General features: G+C 46.4%; 1 protein-coding gene across 1 annotated transcript in view; it reads right to left on the bottom strand.

Annotated features, from left to right (window-relative positions):
- The window catches only part of MAJIN (membrane anchored junction protein), a 35483-nt gene extending 15219 nt beyond the window's left edge, over positions 1-20264 (bottom strand). The window contains exons 1-6 of the mRNA XM_045183493.2: positions 20184-20264; positions 18075-18231; positions 17054-17165; positions 12215-12243; positions 11974-12100; positions 1109-1226 (exon numbers count right to left, since the gene is read on the bottom strand). Coding sequence (XP_045039428.1) covers positions 1109-1226; positions 11974-12097 — 242 coding nt within the window. The 5' untranslated portion in view covers positions 12098-12100; positions 12215-12243; positions 17054-17165; positions 18075-18231; positions 20184-20264. The remainder of the gene's footprint in view (positions 1-1108; positions 1227-11973; positions 12101-12214; positions 12244-17053; positions 17166-18074; positions 18232-20183) is intronic.
- Positions 20265-20772: the final 508 nt, after the last annotated feature.

Raw genomic sequence — 20772 nt, 5'->3', positions numbered from 1 at the left:
TGATTTTTTTGATATTGTACAGGCATATCTCATTTTATTGTACTTTGCTTTACTGTGCTTCACAGTTGTTGCATTTTTTACAAATTCAAGGCAAAATTCTCTACCAGCAAAAAGATTACGGCTTGCTTTATTGTAGTGGTCTGGAACTGAACCCACAGTATCTCCGAGGTATTCCTGTATAATGAAATGTGTTGACATGTTTTCCAAATGACCAATGAAATGCATTATGCTACAAAATCATTCTAGGTAAAACATTCATTCAAAGAACAAGAGAGACCAATGAATTTTAATGCAGCAGAGTTCAAAAAGTTCACTGATATAATTTTAGATTCCACATTGCAATTAACCTTTAAAAAAAACTACCACAGTAGCCTTGACTGGGTAGCTCAGTTGGTTAGAGCACTGTCCAGATACACCAGGGTTGTGAGTTCAATCCCTGGTCAGGGCACATACAAAAAGCAATCAATGAATGCATGAATAAGTGAACAACAAATCTCTCTCTCTTCCTTCCTCTTTCTCTAAAATCAATTAAAAAAAATTTATGACATATTATTTTTACATTAATAAGTATGACATTTTAATTTGTTTTATTTTTGTATGATAAATATTGACAGGAATAACCCACATAATCAGAAACTTTGGGATACTCAATAATTTTAAGAGTGCAAAGAGTCCTGAGATAAAAAATTTTAAGAAGCGCTTCCCCAAAGTCATGCCATCATTAATTTAGAAACTTACACAAATAATATATAATATATGGAATATAAAATGCCTCAGAAAGAAACCGACGAGGTACTATTTCAGCCAGTCTCCTGGACTGGGCGTAGGCAGAGAAAGGCTGACCTGTGGGAAAATGTGCTAACCTGTTTGAAAGGCTACCCCCTCCTAGCTTTAAATTTACCTGAGGTTGTTGCCATATCTGATTTATTTGAATTTTCTTTTCTTTTTTAATATTTATTTTTATTGTACTTTTTTCCACTACCACTTATCCCCCTTACACCTCCACCCGCCCCTCCCCTGCCCCACAATCACCACACTGCAGTCTGCGTCCATGACTTATTTTTCTTTTTTACTCCATCCCTCCACCCCCAACCCCCTTTAAATTTACCTGACTCTGTTGCCATATCTGATTTTGAATTTATACACATTAGATCCTGAATGAAGAAACCTTGTCTCTGGAAACGGGTAGGTGAAGGGTTTTAAACTCATTGCTTCCGAACGATAGCCTATAATAGAAATGTTAGAGAAACATTAAAAAACTGAAGATGGCTCCTTACGTACGGGAAAGTGAGCCTGCCCAACCTGTAGCACTGTTTATGAGCAAAATGTCTAACACTCGGCACCACTGTTTATGTCCCAGGCTTAGTTCTGATACTAATTACCCGGACCATTCTGCTACCTGCATGAGGAGCATACATGGTGTTCTGGAACAATCTTTTCACTTGAAGTCAAAAGTCCTGAGCGAGCTTGGTTTATCTTAGAAGCTTGTACAAATCACCTCTCTTCCATGAGAATAATACTAACATCTGATGACTCACAGGGTTTGTCTTTGTCAGCATTAAATATCTACCTCCAGCCCTGGCCGGGTGGCTTAGTTAGTTGGAGCATCATCCCATGCACCAAATGATTGTGGGTTCAATCCCCAGTGAGGGCACACACCTAGGCTGTGGGTTCAATCCTCGGTCAGGGCGCATACGGGAGGCAACCAATTGATGTTTCTCTCCCCCCGCTTCCTTCCTCTCTAAAATCAATAAACATATCCTCAATATCTATTCCCAAATATCTCTTTAATCTACCCTCTGCCCTTGTCCCCCTTTTCCCTGTAACATAGGCCAGTGTGAACAGGGCTCAGGTCACATAATGAAACAATCCAAAGGATATACCAGTAAGTGGCACAATCAGGAAGACCTCTGCTATTCATTTTACACGCAGTTAAGGAAGGAGCACCACTCCCTGCCACAGCCAATGCAGCAAATAAGGATGTAAACTAATGTTTGCCAGCGGTGCTGAGGAAGGCCTCACCTTCCCTACCTCCCAATCACTCTTCCTCTTTACCTCTTGTGAGACTACCCCGTACCACAAGAGTGCCTACTAGAACTTACTAGTTTTACTTTTCCTACCCCAGAATCTCTGCCCACTGAAGATCCCCCCGTGGGGAACTCAGGAAAGTAAAGGGGAGAGACGGAAAAAGATAGCATGTCTCTTCTCCTCAGAGAGGGCAACTGGTATGTGCTAAGAGCTAAGAATCAAGCACACTGTGTTATTCTAAATTAAGAGGATTCTTTGGTGCCTCTGTTTTCTTTGTAAAGTAGAGATAATAAACCCTGCACTTTCTGTCTCTTCATATAGAAGTTTAAGTGATAAATAATGAGAGTAAGAGGTCCATAGTTGTTGAGGATCAAAGCTACCTTTATACAATGCAAGGTATTGACTTCAGAGGAAGCTGAGATGAGGCAGACACAAAGTGCAAACAATTTAGGTTTACATCTTAGCTCCAATGTCCCTACTTAGCTTCTCTGGGCCTTGGTTTTCTTATTTATATAATAATAACAAATAATTTTTTCATGCCCTCTTATCTCAGTCTATACAATAAGCCTATGAGACAAGTGGTCTACATTTGACAGATGAGGAAACTGCTACAACTTTGAATGTTGGAAATGGGACTCAAACTGAGACAGTATAAATCTAGACCTGATGCTCTTAACCACTTTTCCACTCTGCTTCCTGGGGTTATTAGAAAGGAGAAAGAATAAATATAACACCACTTTTTAAGTACTAAATATTATGTACACATAAAGGACTATTTTCATTATTTGTTACTCCATATTACTGATACCATTTCTACTCAGCAGGAAAAACTCTTGTACGTTGGGAGTCAGAAGATCTACGTGCCCAAAGAATGGAATTTCCCACAATTTCCGAAGTTTAAGCCTGGGGCGGCCAGGAAAGAGATATCCCAGTGTCTGATCTCGCTGCTGACAGGAGGTTGGAGCCAGAGCCCAGGGGATTATTTAGACTAAAATTGCAGTCAAAAGTGAAAAGAACTAGTTGGTGCCAACTGCAGAGTTTCCAGAGGGGAAATATTGTTCATATCCTGAGAAAAATCTTGCTGATTCTCCATGCCAAGGCATAGCAGGAACTCAGGCTAGATTTGATGGTGTTTTTTTGGTTCTAGGTGAGGTTTCTAAGTAGGCAGGGAGTCCACCTAGTGAGACTTAGGTTGATGCCACAAAAATTTAGATCTCAGTTATATAAAGGATTCTTCAAAAATGCAGTCATTTCCCTCTACAGACTGAGGGCTGAGGGCATCAGAGCAGAGGGAATGAAGAACATTTGCTGGAAATGAGAATCCAGAGAAGAAACTTCATGTGCTGAGCTACAGCTGACTGTCTGAAAGGAGTAAAAACAGCCCTCCTCTAGCTGGGGCCTGTTCCTGTTAATTGTTGGCTGCAGAAACAAACACCACACATGAGTAACCTTGTTTGGATAGAAAGATTAGACAGAATAACCCAAAACAACCACGTAGTAGTAGTGGTGGCTCAAAGATTCCACAAGGTTATTTTCCAACATGAGTACTGCAGTCTCGGCGACACCATGTCCCTGTGATTATTATTAAGTTGATGACATCTTGCAGATGAAGCGACAGGATCTCAACCCATTTGTAAGTAACCACAAAACATGATGGCTTTAAAACAAAAGAAGAAAAATTGTAGGCAAAATGGGATAGACATAAAAGTGGGAAAGACCTAAGATTTGGAATTGAAGGACCAAGGCTCGGGTCCTAGCTCTGCCTCTTGTTAGTTATTAAACCCTGAACAATTCAGCCTCTTCATTTGTCGGTTCCCACATCTACAGATGGGGATCCCACCTACTCCTGGAATTGCTGTGGGTACTGAACAAGATAATGCATTAAAATAGTACTTCATAAACTCTAAAGCAGAGGTCCCCAGCCTCCATGCTGGTCTGGGCCCATCAGGAACCAGGCCGCACAGCAGGAGGTGAGCTTGAATATAATGTGCTTGAATCATCCCAGAACCATCCCCGCCCAACCTGGTCCATGGAAAAATTGTCTTCCATGAAACCGGTCCCTGGTGCCAAAAGGTTGGGGATCACTGCTCTAGAGTATTATATGAACATTAGCTGTTTCAATAGACTTGAAGTTTCTCTATGAATGCTTCACTAGAAAAGCAAATTCAAGAGAGGAAGACTGATTAATTCACTTCAATCTCACTGTAAAATCTGACAAGTCCCAATCAAGAATCCTGAAAATCCCCAATAATTAGACTTAAATGACACATTAGCACTGATGTTAGAAAGAGAGAGCTTTATCAAGGTCTCGGTCACTTGTTTCCCATAAAGAAAAATCTGGGTCAGCGCACAAACCTGAAGCAGGGCTGAATGCCGCATGAGGATAATGGTATCGTCTACTGAGGTGGAAGAAGACGATCACAAGGAAGTACCATCGCTCAATTTTCCTGGTGTTATTTGATGAGAAAATCTTCCCATGTTAAAGAATAAAAGAGCTTCCATAAGTATTTGTTCAAAAATACATTTGCTCTGTGACCACTAATAAATGTGGGCCACAGATTAGGGAAATCCCATTGACACCGTGAATCCAATACCCAAGTTTTAGAACTGAGATTGAGAATAGGTGACCAACGGCTCCTTACAACTTCAAAAGTCCATGGCTAGCCTCAGAGGTCTGTCTGCCTTTGCTGAAGTAGACTGAGACTTTGGAAGTCTGTATTTCCAACTAGAGATCTATGGTTGCCTATACTGGAGTGCTCTTTGTTTTAGCAGGGACAAGAGGGAAGTGCCTCACCAAAGAAGAAAGTCACTTCCACAAAGCCACGTCACTCAGTATAGAACCAGGATTAGCGCCCCAGAAACTGCTGACTCCCTTGGCCCACGCATTTTCAGTTACAACACATTAGTCAACCAGTCGTTTTATTAAACTATAACAATTCAAAAAGTCACTCTCATACCTCTGGATGATTCAACACAAACTTAATCTGGGTACAGATCAAGCCAAAATCTAGTATTTTCTAACTAAAGGTTTTCAGAATTATATCTGGTAGTATAAAGTCTTCAAGCTCTATTTTCTTCAAGCTCTATTTTCATTTTGTTTTGGGGTTTTTTGGTTTGTTTTTCCTTTTCTTTTTCAAGCTCTATTTTCAAAAGGAACTATTTTCAGTTTCCTGATCACCTTACAGGGTCATTAGAATGGTTAATGAAATAATGTGTGTAGAATTGCTTATTGTATTGCTCTACACATAGGTTACTCAATAAAGAATAGCCTTTTTAAAAACAAAGTGTTAAAACGTGGGACGGGAAGAGACTGACCTAAGGCTACACAGGGTACTTCCATTCTCATGGATGTCATTCGCTTTCCCTAGGTTTCTTCCTACGCCTTCTGGTAAGGCACAACCTATTGGCATTTGTTCAGGAATAAATTTGCTCTTGGAACTGTGTCAGATTTTGTTTTGTTTGGGAGAAAGGAGTAACTAACCTCTAAACAGAGAGATAGGAAAATGCCCTGAAGTGAAATCTAAAGGCCTTAGTGGACAGCTCTAAAGACTCAAAAAAATGTCTAAGTCAGCCTCTAAATATTCTTTGCACCTAAGTGCCTCTTCCACTTCCATCTTAACCACCATAAAAGCTAATGGAAAAACTACCTTTGGTAAATAGGTCCAAGACTGTGCTGCTTATTAAGGAAAAACAACAGAATAGTATTTCATCTTACCGCCTGGTCCAATAGTATTATGGCTGGGAAACATAACACCTTGTACTTTGAAAGACCATGAAACCATAGGGATGTGACTGTGAATAGGCCTTAGTAAAAAACACACACCAAAAAACCCCCTCATATTTATAAAGTACTTTGTTTATACAGTGCTTTCCTATCTCTATCTCACAAATCCAAAAAAATTCTATTGAAGTAGGCAAGGCAAATTCAGGTTACACTCCATGCTAACTGCTTTAATTTTTACCTGATTTGATTCTCTCAAAATTGTGTTCATCAACCAAATATTTGCATGTCTACCATGTTCCAGAAACTAAGTTATGGAAATAAAGTAGGAAAGAATAAAAACTTGGTCCCTGCCTACAAAGACTTACAAATGATTTTAACTGTAACAATACAAAAAAAAAAAAAAAAAAGGATAGGGTGGTATGGGACATGTCCTAACCTAGGATGGAAGTCGGGGAAGCCCACTCGCAGTGACTCCTACCTGAAGGGTATGAGTTAGGGACGCACAAACTAGGAGTAGGTGTGGGGGCTGTGGTGGGTATAGGAAACAGCAGATGCAGGAGTCCTCGGTTGGGAGCAGCACGGCATTTTCAAGAGAGAGAAGTACAGTAACCTGGAACACAGGGGACATGAGGGCAGTTCTATAAGGAAGACTGGAAGTAAAGTCAGTCACCACACGTTTGAGAGCCTCAGGCTCTGTTCTGCACTGGGCACTGTTCTGAGCACTGATGAAATGAGTAAAGAGAGAAACATGATTCCATCTTTAAGGGCTTACACTTCAGGAGGTGTGGAGAGCAACAATAAACATATAAGTAAATGAATGTAATTTGAAATACTCCAAGTGCCATGAAGAAAATAAAATAGGACTCTGTAATAGTGACTGGGAGGCTGCTTTAGCTAGTGTGGCCAGCAAAGTCCTTTCAGAAGAGATCCCAACCGAGTTGAGGCCTTAATGGAAAGTAAAACCACCGCACAAAGTCAAGGGGAAAAGCATTCCAAGCAGCAAAAAACAACAAGCACAGATGCCCTGTGACAGGTGAATTTATGGACAGAAAGATCAGTGTGACTGGACACAGAGAAAGACGACAGAGTCCAGGCAGGTGAAGGCAGAGACAGGCAGGAGCCAGATTGTGTAAGGCCTGTTGACCACCGTCAAGAAGTCAGATTTTATGCTAACGGTTTTATAAAAAGGAAAGAAATGATTTGTGCTTTAGGAATATCCCTCTGGCTGCTGCAAGGATGATGAACTGTAAGAGGACAACAATAGAAGCAAAAAGCCCAGTTAGGAAGCTTTTGTGGTAGTCTAGAAGAAAGGTGTTGCTGATTTGGACCTTGGGGTCTTAGGAGTTACAGAACAGTTGGATTTGAGGTATATTTTAGACAGAAGGACTAGCTGTGGGAATCAAGGATGTTGCTTACTTTGGCTTTTGCTATGAGGTGGATATTGGTACACATCCTTTACTGAGATGGGGAAGGATGTCAGGGAGGGAGATTTGCAGAAAGAAGTCAATAGTTCTGTTTTGGTTAAGTCGGAGGGGCCTGTTAGACATCTCCGTGGATAAGCAGAGGGGGTGGTGTCCTAGTGTGCAAGGGATGGAAATATAAATGAGTCATCAGTGTTCAGGTGGCATTTGAAGCTGTTGGAACATTCAGGGAGAAACCACAGGTAGAGAAGGAATGAGGACATTTCCCTACAGGCCAGGTTACGGATTGTGGACTTTATCCTAAGAGCCATAGGAAGGCACTGGAAAATATAAAAGAAAGGATGTGACCACGTAGCTCCAAGTTACAAAAAATAGACAAAAAGCCCTCTGGTTGTAACGTGGGAATAACCCGGAACAAGAGCAGATGGAAAAGAACCAGCTAGGAGACTCCTGTGGCTCTAGGCAGACACTGAGAGTAGCCTGGTCTGCGGTAATGAGAGAGCAGCGGCCCGGTCTGCGAAACGTCTAGGAAGGTGTCCACTCGGGCTTTGGTGACTCGATGGGGTGAGGGACAGACAAGGGCCATTCCTGGTTGCTTGAACTAGGATGAAAGATAAACATGGCACTTTCTTTAAAAAGGGGCCTTAGAGAGTTCAGTGTGTGAGGGGAAGGCGTTGAGTCCTCACTTGGACGTGCTCAGTTCGGAGGCGCCCGCGGGACACCGCGGGGAGAGAGTCCAGATGGACTGCGGGCTACCGTGGCAGGCCCGCCACCTGCGGACGTGCAGGCGAGAGAACTAACGTTCGGAAAGTTGAGGATGTACAGCGGAGTACAAAATAATTTACTTCCGAGGTCCAACCAGGCATCTGCAAACCAAAAACTCCTTCCGATCTTTAAGACACGACGTGACAAGAAACACTCCCACGGAAAAGTCTTGCTTTCACGGCAACTACTAGGCCAGCGCCAGGGCTGGGGCTGTCGATCAGAATAAACACTTGGATACGGGGAGCGTTATTTAGAGGGCGGGTCGCGGAGCCGGGCCCTCAGAGCACGGGAGCCGTGCCGCCGGCAGGACTTCCCCACGGGCGTGGCGGGGCAGAAAAGTCGGCGGGCGGCCGGATGGACCAGGTTCTCTCCCTCCGCGCTGCTCAGCGGCCTGTGGAGGGGGGTCCCAAGGACGCGGCACAGGCGGGGCGCTCGCCCCCGGCCCTCGAACGCCACGGCCCCTCCTGCCCGCCGCTCCCTGAGCACCAGGCCACTGCCTCCACCGCGACGCGCGCGGCCCTGTGGTTGGGCAAAGGGTGTGCTGGGCGTCCGAACGGGCCCAAGTGCTGGCGAGGTTACGTTAGGAGCCCGCGGCGGGGTGGTGAGGAGCTGCCAGACCGGAAACCTCCCTGGTGGCTGGGAAGGCGGAAGAAACCCGAGCACCAGGCCGCTGGGGCCGTTACCTCACACCCAAGGACCTTTCGGCCTCTGCCAGGCCCTTTCTCCCACACTGAGGGCTCCTCGCGCCTCAGGAAAGCGGCCTCGACAGGGCTACTCACTAGGGAGTGCTCTCTGAGAAACCAGGGCGCCGACTTCGAACGGAGCCCTGCTACAGGATTCGTTCATCCTCTCGCCCACGCGCTCTGCTCGTGACTCAAGCCCGCCAGGCCTTCTGCGCAAGCGCATCTACACTCCCCACCCCGCCCATCGGGCCTACTGCGCACGCGTAGATGTGCACGTCTGCTCCGCCCCCTGGGCGCGCGCTCACAGTTTTCGCAGAAGTTTACGCGTGCGCACCTCTGGGACTTCGTCTAGGGGTCGCACGAGGCCGAGGCCCAGGTCGAGCTTACGGCTGCACCCGCCAGAGCTGAGACGTCAGGTGCCTCTCAGCAGTTCCCTGGGCGTGTGCACCAATTGTTCATTTCGCGCTGACTATGTGCCTGGCATGGTAGAGTCCGGAACTGTTACCAGCAGAGACCCTACTGTGTGTGGAGCCTGGTACAGGCACTTTTCGCACTCTCCTTTAATCTTCAAGGCCATGCTATAAAGCAGTTAGGAATATCCCGATTTTAAACAGGCGTGGAAGTGGGAGCGAAGGGTGGAGGCCTAAGGACTCAAACAGGGGTCTGTGTGATTCCACTGCCCCGCACCTTCCCTTCCACTTCCTGCTGATGAAATTCTGACCATGTTGTAATAAGTGATTGGCTCCACCTCTCGGTAGGGCGGGGTGGGGGGCAGGGCGTGGGGCGTGCTGGGCTTGCTGCCTTCCTGATAATGGACCTGCCCACTTGGGAGACGCCCACTTGGGAGACACCCCCTGGGGGCAACTCTTATCCCTTATAGTCTGCATTCTCCTGCTTCCACCCTAGCCCTGTTCCTTCTCCATGCAATGCCTCCCCTACTCCGTACCCACCCCACTTTAAAACCCTGCTCCACATGCTGTGGGTGGAAAAGAGTTTCTAGGGAAAGTAACTTCACAGGGTGATCTGGTAATAAACTGTTAACAGGGCAGTTTGTTGTGAGTCGTCCCATCACAGGCCTACAAATTTTTCAGTAAAAAGGTTTTGCTTTGCCTCAAGCAAGCCCTGTCCATTGTTTCTGTGCATCTAGGTTAACACGCTAGTTGAAATAAACCTAACCACCCTCAAGAAAGCACCTAATCTTGTTTAACTACCTTGGAATCCCACCCCTTTCCCCCTCTCATGTAGTCTTTCCTTTTCCCTCCTTAATCTCAAATGCATAAACTCATTTTCCAAAGCAGTTGAGATCTTGCTCCTCCACTGTTGCCAGCTTGGCTCAAATAAACTCCTAATTCTCTGCAGATTTGGACTTTCTTCCCTCAACAATGCCTAGGTCGTAAACTCCTTAGAGGCTGACACTTTAATGTTTTTCTGTACTCGGGGCAACTAAGCACCTACTACTGGGCAGTGCTCCTAGAGCCTTGGGAAAGCAAGGCAGGAAGAGAAAGGAAAGAAGTGGGAGGGAGAGAGGGAACTGGACCTCAGTGGGGCATCTGCCCCATCTAAAGAGGGATCTGCAATCCAGTCCCCCACTGAAGGGAAGCCTGCGGGAAGTGTGGTCTGGTAGTGCCAGATCTTATTTTCATGGGAAATCTCTCAATTTGAAAATGTTGGCAAGCCCCAGTAGGTGTGAAGGACAGAGGAAATAACCACTGTTTGGTCACAAATAGCCTTCGGTGTCAACCAGCCTGGAGGGAAATAGGCAGAAACCCAGAGGATTCCAACCAGAGGGCTTTATTACAACCCCAAATGACTGAACATCCCTGAGGACATGTTTTTTTTTTTTTTCCATTGCTTTTAGAGAGAGAGAAAGATCCACTGATGTGAGAGAAAAACATTGATTGGTTGCTCTTCTCATACATGCCCTGACTGGGGTGATCAGGGATCAAACCCACAACCTGGGTATGTGCCCTGACTGCAAATCGAAACTGCAACCTTTCAGTCTACAGGACTAGGCTCCAATCAACTGAGCCACAACGGCCAGGGCCACACAGACACTTTGACAGAATGAGATTAAACCAAAGTACCTCCTAGGGGAAAAAAACAAAGTACCTCTTGGCAGACACGAACACACGCTGCTGTTGAGACATGGGAGACCAAGGTGGTTTCTCAGTCCATGTGGCCCACTGGTACTTCTTCCTGCTTGGAGAGGGTGGCAGCCCCATGCTGACCACCATTGTTTGCAGTGAGGCTGGGGCTGCTCCCACTGGGGCTCTGGCTGAGGGGCCATAATGGGATGCATCAGGAGGAAGAGAGAGAAATTCTCACCTCAGACTTCAGGAGACCCTTGGGCCAGAGGAGGGGCAGAGCCAACACCAAGCAGGAATATTAAGTGCCAAAATTCCAGGAGAGGAGTGGGAGCAGAGTGACATTATTGGAGAAGGGGCTAAAGTGAGTATTTAAGCTAGAAGTGTGAATTCAGCAGTTTGGAGGCAGTGAGATAAATGGATAACAAATATTTATTCCATCAACAAATATGTATTGAGCAACTGTTACTGTTATTGATATTCCTTACACCTATTTCCACTCCTCCTTCCTCTGAGTCTAGCCCAACTTTTTGTATATGTTCTGCTAACATATTAAACAAACCAATAAGGAGATAAAGCAGCGGTCCCCAACCTTTTTGGCACTAGGGACTGGTTTTCCCATTAACCAGGGGTAGAGGGGTCAGGAGGCGGAGCTCAGGTGAGTTTCCCCCCGGTCCATGGCCCATCCCAGGTGTTGGGGACCCCTGAGATAAAGTACACCCTGGTCTGACGCCTTCGCCTATAGGAAACCATCCTGTCTCTTCTATACATTCTGTTCTGACAGCGGCTTCCTGTCCGCAACAGGGGTTACACCTCAGGACAGCCAAATGCTTTTCATGATCCAGGCAGTCACAGGCTTTACTGTAGCCTATAAACATAGACTAATCTTCTGAATTTCTTTTTTTTTTAAGGTTTTATTTATTTCTTTATTTTTAGAGAGAGTGGAGGAAGGGATTTCAAAAAAGAGGGAGAGAAATATTGACTGGTTGCCTCTTGCACACCTCCAACTGGGGCCCTAGACCACAACTTAGGCATGTGCCCTCACTGGGAATCGAACCAGCAATCTTTCAGTTCATAGGTCAACACTCAATTCACTGAGTTACACCAGCCAGGGCTGGAATTCTTTAGAGCACTCCAGTATCCAGTGAATGTTCCAACTGGATCTCAAGTGCCTGCTCCTTTTCTGTATCCACCTGAATGCCCAATATTTTTTGCTCCACATAACGTAGGAGCCCATGTTGCTTCGTCTTGAGCATCACTCTACTTACCTGGGAAGTCAGAGCAAAGCGCTATGGGTACTGTGCTCCTTGGCAGCCCTTTCTCAAAAATTGGGATGTATATTGAATGTTTCCAGTCTGTAGGCCATGGTTTTGTCTCCATATTTGTTGACATGTTCTTGTTAGGATTAGAACATTCGAACATCAAGAAGACAAAAGTCACCAATATAGAAGAATTATACAACTTTAACATAAACAATGAAGACGTCGAAATTGTTAAAGATTTGCTTACCTCGGTTCAACCGTCCACTCAAATGGAGACTGCAGTCAAGAGATTGATGAGAGAAGGCTGAGACTCGGCAGGACAGCCATGGAGGAATTCGGGGAAATCACCAAAAACAAAGATGTGGCGTTAGGAACCAAGTCTAAGGTCATCCACACTCTCATGTCCCCAATTGCCATGGATGGATGTGAAAGTTGGACAGCCATGACGACTGATGGGGACAAAACTGATTGATTTCAAACATGGCGTTGGAGGAGGGCGCCATGGACACCCTGGACCACCAGAAAGACAGACACGTGGGTCCTACAGCAAATGAAGCCGGACACATTGCTGGAGGCAACAATGACCAAACTGAAGCTGTCCTACTTCGGGCATGTTGTGAGAAGGCAGGAGAAGATAATAATGCTGGGAAAGATAGACGGCACAGGAAAAGGGGAAGACCAAACGTGAGACGATTGGCTCCAGAGAAGAAGCCACAGGCAGGAGGGGGCGGGGGCTGAGCGGGGCTGCTGAGGACAGGACATTGTGGGCATCGCTCACTCGCAGGGTCGCCCCGAGTCAGAGCCCAGCAATAGAGCACAGCACACGCAACTGCCGTACACAGGGCGGGGCAAAAGTAGGTTGACAGTTGTTCATATGGTAACTAACACAATAATTAATAAATAATATAATAATCACCTCCAACTTTTGCCCCACACTGTATAAGCATTGTTCTAGGCCTTTCGGGATGCCTTGGTGAGCAAGACAAAGTCAATTGCCATCCTGGAGATGGTACTGAGGTCAGACTAGATGGTAGAATTGTTTGGGGGGCGGGGGTCAGTGCCATGACATCACCTGGAGCATCAGCTACACTTGGAGCTTCCGTTAGTGAGCCACCCAGGAGGGTCGTGTGGGCTGACAAGAGATGGCCACCACAGATAAGACAGTGGGTGACAGTGCCACCTCTGGTGACTGCCTTATCCCTTGAGATTCTTTTTTTTCTTTAAACTGGTATTCAATTTTTGTAAAAATTTACATATAGTACAACTCACTGTTTCGGGTGCGTCACATTTTTTAACAGATGCATAGATCAGGATAGAAAACTATTTCATCGCTCAAAAAATTTCCCCCTCAGGTTGCCCTTTTGTAGTCAAACCCTCCTCCCACCCGGTCCCTGGCAATCTGTTCACTGCTGATGCGTTGCCTTTTCCAGAATGTTATGTAAACGGAGTCCTACAGCGTATAACCTTTCAGAACTGGATTCTTTCTCTTAGCAGCGTGCGGTTAGGTTGACCCGTGTTGTTGCATGCATCAATGGTTCCTTCCTCTTCGTTAGTGAGTAGGAGTCTACGGTGTGGACAGACCCCCCGCTTGTTTATCATTCATCTGTCTATGGACTTGAGCTGTTTCCACTTTAGGGTAATTTTGAACAGAGCTTCCATAAGCATTCACATAATGGTAGTTGTGTGAACCGCAGTCTTCATATTTCTCAAGTCATACCTAGACGTGGCATTGCTGGGTTATAGGGTAAGTGTGTGTTTAACCTCATAAGAAACTACCAACCTATTGTCCAGAGGAGCTGTACCATTTTGCATCCCCACTGGCGGAGTATGAGAGTTTCGCTTGCTCTGCATCCTTGCCAGCACTTGGAATTTTCAGTTTTAAACTTTTTGCCATTCTAATAGATGTTAATGGCATCTAGGTGTATATCTAATTTGCATCTCCCTAATGATTAATGATGCTGAGCATTTTTCATGCACCCTAGGGATTCTTGAGAATTAATAAACCTTTACTCCAACTCAGAAACCAACTTACAGCGCGAAGGAGACTTATCTGGATTCACACTTGGCTTGACTCACCGGGACATGTCAGCAGCAACACTCAGCGGATGACGACAGGACTCAAAGCACATATGTCAGACTTGTAAGGCCAGCAAGCGGGCGGCAGGGGCTCCTCTTGGCTGCTAAGCACTGTCCCCTCTGGTCCAGGTTTTATGCAGAGGAAAACATTTTGTGCCTTTGCCTCTGAGATGTGTGTGCGCCCTGTCAGACTCTTCATCCCTCCTGCTGTTGTTTTATCCTGGGCCTCCTATCTAACGTTCTCCCTTCTTTCCTTCGCTAAATGAATATTCATCGAAAGCCCACTGCAACGAGGGCTCTGTGCTAGGCTCTAGGGTCACAGAGTTAAAGAAGATGCCTACTTACAAGAATTTCACATTCTAACAGGGGGATTAGCATAAAGCAGATTTTTAAATAAAATGCAGTGTGGGCACTGATGAACCTGTGTTCCAGGCCTTGGGCGACTTAGAGGATGATACTTATTCAGCCAGCAGTCAGGAGTGCTTCCTGGAGGAGGAACACCTGAGGTGAGTCCTGAAGGACAGGTAGGTATCGGACTACAAGACACAGAGGGGGCATTCTAAGCAGAAGGAACAGCATGAGCAAAGGCCTGGCAACAAGCAACGGCATGCTGTGTGAGCGAGTGTGTGTGTGAGTGTGTGTGAGAAGTTCAGTTGTACTCAGACATGTGAATGGAGGTGTGGAACGGAGAGGGAGGGGTTGACGAAGGAGAGAGGGGCTAGATTGTGAAGAAGCTTGTGCTCAGGCATTTTATTCCAAAAGCAACCAGATGCTTTTAAAAGTCAGATTTGGTTTTATAAGACTGTTTCTGGTGCCTTCCTTGCCTGCTTGTTGATTCTTTCTTTTTTTAATTTGTATTTATTTACTTTATTTCTAGAGACAGGGGAAGGGAGGGAGGGAGAGAGAGGGAAAGAAACACTGATGTGTGAGAGCTACATCAGTCGGCTACCTCTCACGTGCCCCCAACTGGGGACCTGGCCCCCAACCCGGACGTGTGTCCTGACTGGAAATCGAACCAATGACCACTCAGTTCTCAGGCTGGTGCTCAGTCCACTGAGCCGCACCAGCCTGGGTGCTTGTTGATTCTAACTCATCCTTCAGGGCCCCATTCAAAGGCCCCCTCCTCTGGGAAACCCTCTCTAGTCCCCACATCCAGAAAGATCGGCTCCTTCCTGGGCTCCCTGCCCCACCTTGTACTCACTGGTCAGTCTGCCTACAGGGTAGGAACTGGAATTTTCCCCACTTTGGGCTCCTTGGGAGGCTTGACATGGGGCCTAGCACATAATACGTGTTTGATGAATGTGAAGGAAGAGGGAAGTTTTCCAGGCAGCCCTGTTCCAGAGCCCCGTCAGATTAAGCCAGAGTTCTCCAACGCAAGTGTGCTTTAGAGTCACGTAGAGGCCTTGTGGGATCACTTGGCCCAACTTTCCGATTCACAGGTCTGGGAAGGAGGGGGCCCTGTTGAACCTGCAAAGTAAGTTCCCAGGCGGTGCTGCTGCTGCTTCTGCTGGGGACCACACTCAGAGAAGCATGGATGTAGCTGTGGTTCTGATTCAGGAGCTTCTCGTGCGGAGCAGGCCCGGCTGGGCATTGTCAAGGGGCTGTGGTAGCTGCAGTTTGCCACAATCACCTGACCACGGGGCCCTCCAGGGGATTTCCTTGTCTGACTCTCGTCCCACCTGCTTTGAGCTGGAGCTGAGGGTTGCTGTAGCCTCTCCTGGAGCTTCTCAGGGGGGCCCCTGTCACCTGGACTCCTTAACTGGCTTCCCTCCCACTGAACAGTTCCACCCGAGAGCCCCAGGGGACAGGACAAATCGTGAGCAGGTTCTGTGAAGAAGCCCTGGACGCAGGAAGGAAGAGTGGCATTCCAGGAGTGGGGGCGTCACCATAGCTGTTAGGGTAACCCCTGGGCAGACCTGCCATCTGCCATGAGGGTCAGAATGGGGTCTTGTCTCCTTTAAGATCAGCTGCTCCCTGGGCCTCTGCCGCTCAGGTCTCCCAGGCCCTGGGAAAGGATCCACTTAATCAACAGCTTCACTTCCAGTAGCACCTGGACTCCTCCTTCCCTGAGCCCCCTACCCCTCCTCCCACCTCCCTTCGGTTTCCCGGCCAATTACCTGCCAGACAACAGGCCTCAGCCCAGAGATGGTGAGGCTGGAGGCCAGAGACTGGCCTGGCCGGGACTCAGAGAGAACTGATCAGTCTTAGAAAGGTAGCCCTTGGAGTGGAACCGGGCAGGGAATTGGGGGGTGTCTCCAAAGGGTGGAGACTACCATTCAGTTTGCCAATTACCTGTCCCCTTTGCCTGTTGGGTGTCTGGGTCACAGCAAGGCTGTGAAACCTGATGAGCACCCAGATGTGAGCCTTGTAGAGCTTAGAGAGGCGATGGATGGGATGGACTAGGGCGGCTCAAAGAGGCCTCCGAATTCTTCTGGGCTCAGCTCAGACGTTGGAGGACTTTGCACATTTAGTAATGAGAGCTGATTCCTGCAAGTGGGGGCTGCCACAGCCAGGAAGCAGAGGACCTCAAGAAGAAGGGGAGAGAGAGCCTGAGAGACCCCTTCAGAAGAGTGCTCCTTGGGACCTAGCTGGGAGGCCGAGCCCCCTGGAGCTCGAGAATCCTCCATGGAACCTGTTCTAGACACTGGGTCCCAGTCCCAGCCCAGGGAGTCACATTCGGGGGGCGGGGTACGGTGGGGGGCAGGCAGCGCTCTGCATTTCTACCAAGGATCCCACGTGATTTTTGTCTTGATTTTTAAAAATTATTGAGCTTTGGAGTTGGTGACTACATCCATGTGCTGGGGGGAGGTGCGCCCCAAGTTCTTGGAGACAGAAGTGCCTGTGCACAGGACCCTGCCTGACCCCTCCCTATGTACCTCTTTATCTGGCTGTTGCTTTGTATCACTCATAATAAGCTGATAGATGTAGCCCTGGCTGGGTGGCTCAGTTGGTTGGAGGGTAATCTTGTGTGCAGAAGGTTGCCGGTTTGAATCCAGGTGAGGACACATACCTGGGTTGTGGGTTTGGTCCCCAGTCAGAGCACGCATGGGAGGCAACCGATTGATGTTTCTCTCTCACATCAATGATTCTTTCTCTCTCTTAGTCTCTTTCTTCCTCTCTCTCTAAAAATCAATAAAAATATATCCTCGTGTGAGGGTTTAAAAGAAAACAATAATAAACTGGTAAATGTAAAAAAGTAAAAATAAAAAACCACCATGAAAATCTTCAAACATACTGAAAACTTTTATACCTGCCTCCTAGAGTCCATCGTTACAACTCAACTCTACCTGCTTCATCACACACCCGTCCATCTATCCGTTATTTTCTTAGGCATTTCCAAGGAGTTGCAGATATACGTCCCTCTAAATACTTCATCATGTCCATCATTACATAAAGATCACTATTGATTTACCAGTTTTTTTCTCTTGAGATAAAACTTACATACAGTGGAATGTCCTAATCTTAAATGTACATTTGCTGGGTTTTGTCAAATGCATATACTCTTCCTGCGCAACCCAAACCCCTGTTAAGATGCGGCCCGTTAGCAACACGCCAGCTCGTCCCCTCAGGCCCCTTCCCAGTTAATCCATGGCCCCAGTTCCACCCCGCCCTGGAGGTTACCACTGTCTTCAGTTTTTTCCGGCATAGATTGTTTGCTTGTTTTAGAACTTCATATAAATGAAAGCATATCATGTCTACCATTTTGTGTAAAGCTTTGACTTCCACTCAGCATCATATTTTTGAGATTTACCCATATGGTTACATAAGTCCACATAGTTTGTTCCCTTTAATTGCTAAGGAATATTCTGTTATATGAATATAGAACAGTTTATTCATCCACCTGGGCTTTATTTATTTTTCGAATATTATGAATAAATCTGCTATGAACACTTTACAAGTCTTTCTGTGGGCATCGTTGTAATTTCTCTTGCGTAAATGCCTACAAGTGGAATCTCCATGTCATCAGAGAGATGTATGCTTCGTTGTGTAGACCTTTTTTGCAAAGTGATTATCCCATTTCACACACTCACCATAAACGCTTGAGTCCGCGCCAACACGCGGTGGCATCGGTAAGTTTTCCTTTTGTTTCTCCAGCGGGGGTGTGGTGGTATCTTACTGACGTCGGTAGTTTCACACGAATGATGCTGAGTACTTTTTCATGAGGTTGTGGACTATTCCTCAGTTTTCCTGTGGAAAGTATCTGTTCAAATCTGCTCTACTCTGCCCTCCCCGGGCCGCAGCATGGCCCTGGCCCCCTAACCCAGGGCAACAACTCACAGATGCCTCTCCTCCTAGAGACCTGGCTTTGCCTTTAAGCTGCCAAAACTGGATATCCACAGTGAATCCCAGATGCTTGGGAGCCAAGCCAGCCCACCTTCTCATAACCAGATTCATCCATGCACCTCCCCACCCCCATCTTTGCCCAGGAGAAATAAATAAATGGAATGAACAGACCCCAAGTGTGGGTGTGTCCCGGACCCTTGACGGGGCTCCCCACGCACCACCCAGTGTAGCCTGCACCCGGCCTCACCAGGTAAGGCTTTTCATGAGTCTTGTCTGTACAGCTGAGCAAACAGGCTCCACTATGTTAAATGATTTCCCTAAGACCACGCAGTAAGTGATAGTCAGAAATGGAATCTGATGTGTCTCTCCTCCTTGTCCCTGCCGCCCATGGCATCTGCCAGTTCTTGATGGATGTGAGGGTCTTGGCTAAGTCCCTGCTAGCTCCTTCCTCCCCTGGGCCCTGGCCTGGGGTCCCTGGAGCTTGCTGAGGCACTGTTCAAACCAGAAGGACTTTCAGAGCTCCGATGTAGTTAGCACTGCCTGCGACCTCGATGGCTGTCCTCCCCCATCTCAGCCCCCCTTGAATGTTGCTGTAGGTCTAGATCAAGCTCCTTTGTGCCCTGGGGCACTCTGGGGCTGTGGGGGGCAGCCCTGCAGCTGGGTTACAGTCCCCCAAGGCCTGGCCTCCTCCACCCCCACAAGCATCCTCTCTCTTGTTCTCGCTCCTTCTATATTCTATTTATTCCCTTTGTCTGGACTTCTCGCCCTGCCATGTGAATCCTCCCCATCACCTAGCCAGCTGCTTGTATTCATTATCTATTGCTGTGTAACAGTCCCCCCCCCCAAACTTCATGGCTTAAAAATGATAAATATTTATCTCACACGCAGTTTCTGTGGGTAGTTAACTGCATAATTTTGATTTTGGGTCCCTCACGAGGGTGCAGGCAGGATGCAGGGCGGGGTGCAGTCATCTGAAGGCTGGACTGGGGCTGCAGGATCTGCTCTCAGGACGTGCACTCACGTGCCTGGCAAGGTGGGGCTGGCTGGTGGCAGGGGGCCGCAGTTCCTCATTGTCCGCACCTCTCCATAGGGCTGCGTGAAGGGACTTACAGCGTAACTGGCTTCCCCCTTAAAAATAAACAAGACTAGCCCCGGCTGGTGTGGCTAAGTGGTTTGAGGACCAGTCTGCTAACCAACTGAGCGCTGGCCTGTGAACCAAAAGATCGCTGGTTCAATTCCTAGCCAGGGAACACTCCCAGGTTGTGGGCCAGGTCCCCATTTGGCTGTGTGCAAGAGGCAACCAATTTATGTTTCTCTCACACATCAATGTTTCTCTCCCTCTCTTCCTCCCTCTCTTCTCTAAAGATAAGTAAATATAAAATTTTTTTAATTTTTAAATGTTTAAAAATATTCTCTCTAAAAATAAGTAAATAAAATATTTTTAAAAATAAACAAGACTATTTTAATTGCTTTAATGAAAGTCTAGCCTAAGAAAAGAATTCAAAATGTGGTTAACCATTTCTGCACAGAGATATTCATTATGAGGCTATTTATAGAGGTAAAAAAATTGGGGACAGCACAAGTGTTCAACAAGGAATGGCTGTTTATGTAAATGATGACATACCCATGAACTTGGCCTGTTACACCAACTGTTAAAGTGATTGTTTTGTGGAGTAGTTACTGACATAAAAAGTGCCAATGATACCTATTAAGAGAAAATTTCAGGATACAAAATGTATATACAATATGAATGCTGTGTGAAGAAAATAATTCACAGGAAACATTCTGGCTGCAGTGTTAACAGTGAGGTTTTCTATGGTTTTAATTTTTTTTTAAATTTTGAAACAAAGACTCACAAGAAACTGCAAAGGCAGTACAGACAGGTCCTGTAGATCTCATTCACTTTCCTCCAGGGATTACGTCTTAGGGGACTTCCTACAACAGTAAGACCAGAAAGTCATCATCGCCGTAAGTGTGGTACAATTCCGCGTCATTGTAGCACGCGTGTAGAATTGTGTAACCACCACCTGCCAGATAAAGAAGGTCCCGTCACCTTGAAGATGCAACCCTATACAATCACACCCCTCCCCAACATCTCTAAGTCATCTGTTCTCTGCCTCTATGAGTTTATCATTTTGAGAATGTTACATAAGTGGAATCACACAGTATGTGGCCTTTTGAAATTGGCTTTTTTTTTCCCACTCAGTATAATGCATGCCCTTGAGTTCCATCTAAGTTATTATGTGTATCTATAATTCATTCCTTTTTATCACTGAGTAGTATTCAATGGTATAGATAAATGTTTCCCCTGCTTTTCAAATTTCCTGCTGAAATATATGCCAACGATATATGCCAACTTTTAGGAAAAGGGAAAAATACTGGTGTGTGTGTTGGGGCGGAGCAATGCAGAGAGAAGCAGTTCATGCCTTCAAGGAAACTTTGTGT

This window comes from Desmodus rotundus, chromosome 5 (genome assembly GCF_022682495.2).
Source record: "Desmodus rotundus isolate HL8 chromosome 5, HLdesRot8A.1, whole genome shotgun sequence".
NCBI classification, from domain to species: Eukaryota; Metazoa; Chordata; class Mammalia; order Chiroptera; family Phyllostomidae; genus Desmodus; species Desmodus rotundus.
This window is presented reverse-complemented; position numbering and strand designations above follow the sequence as displayed.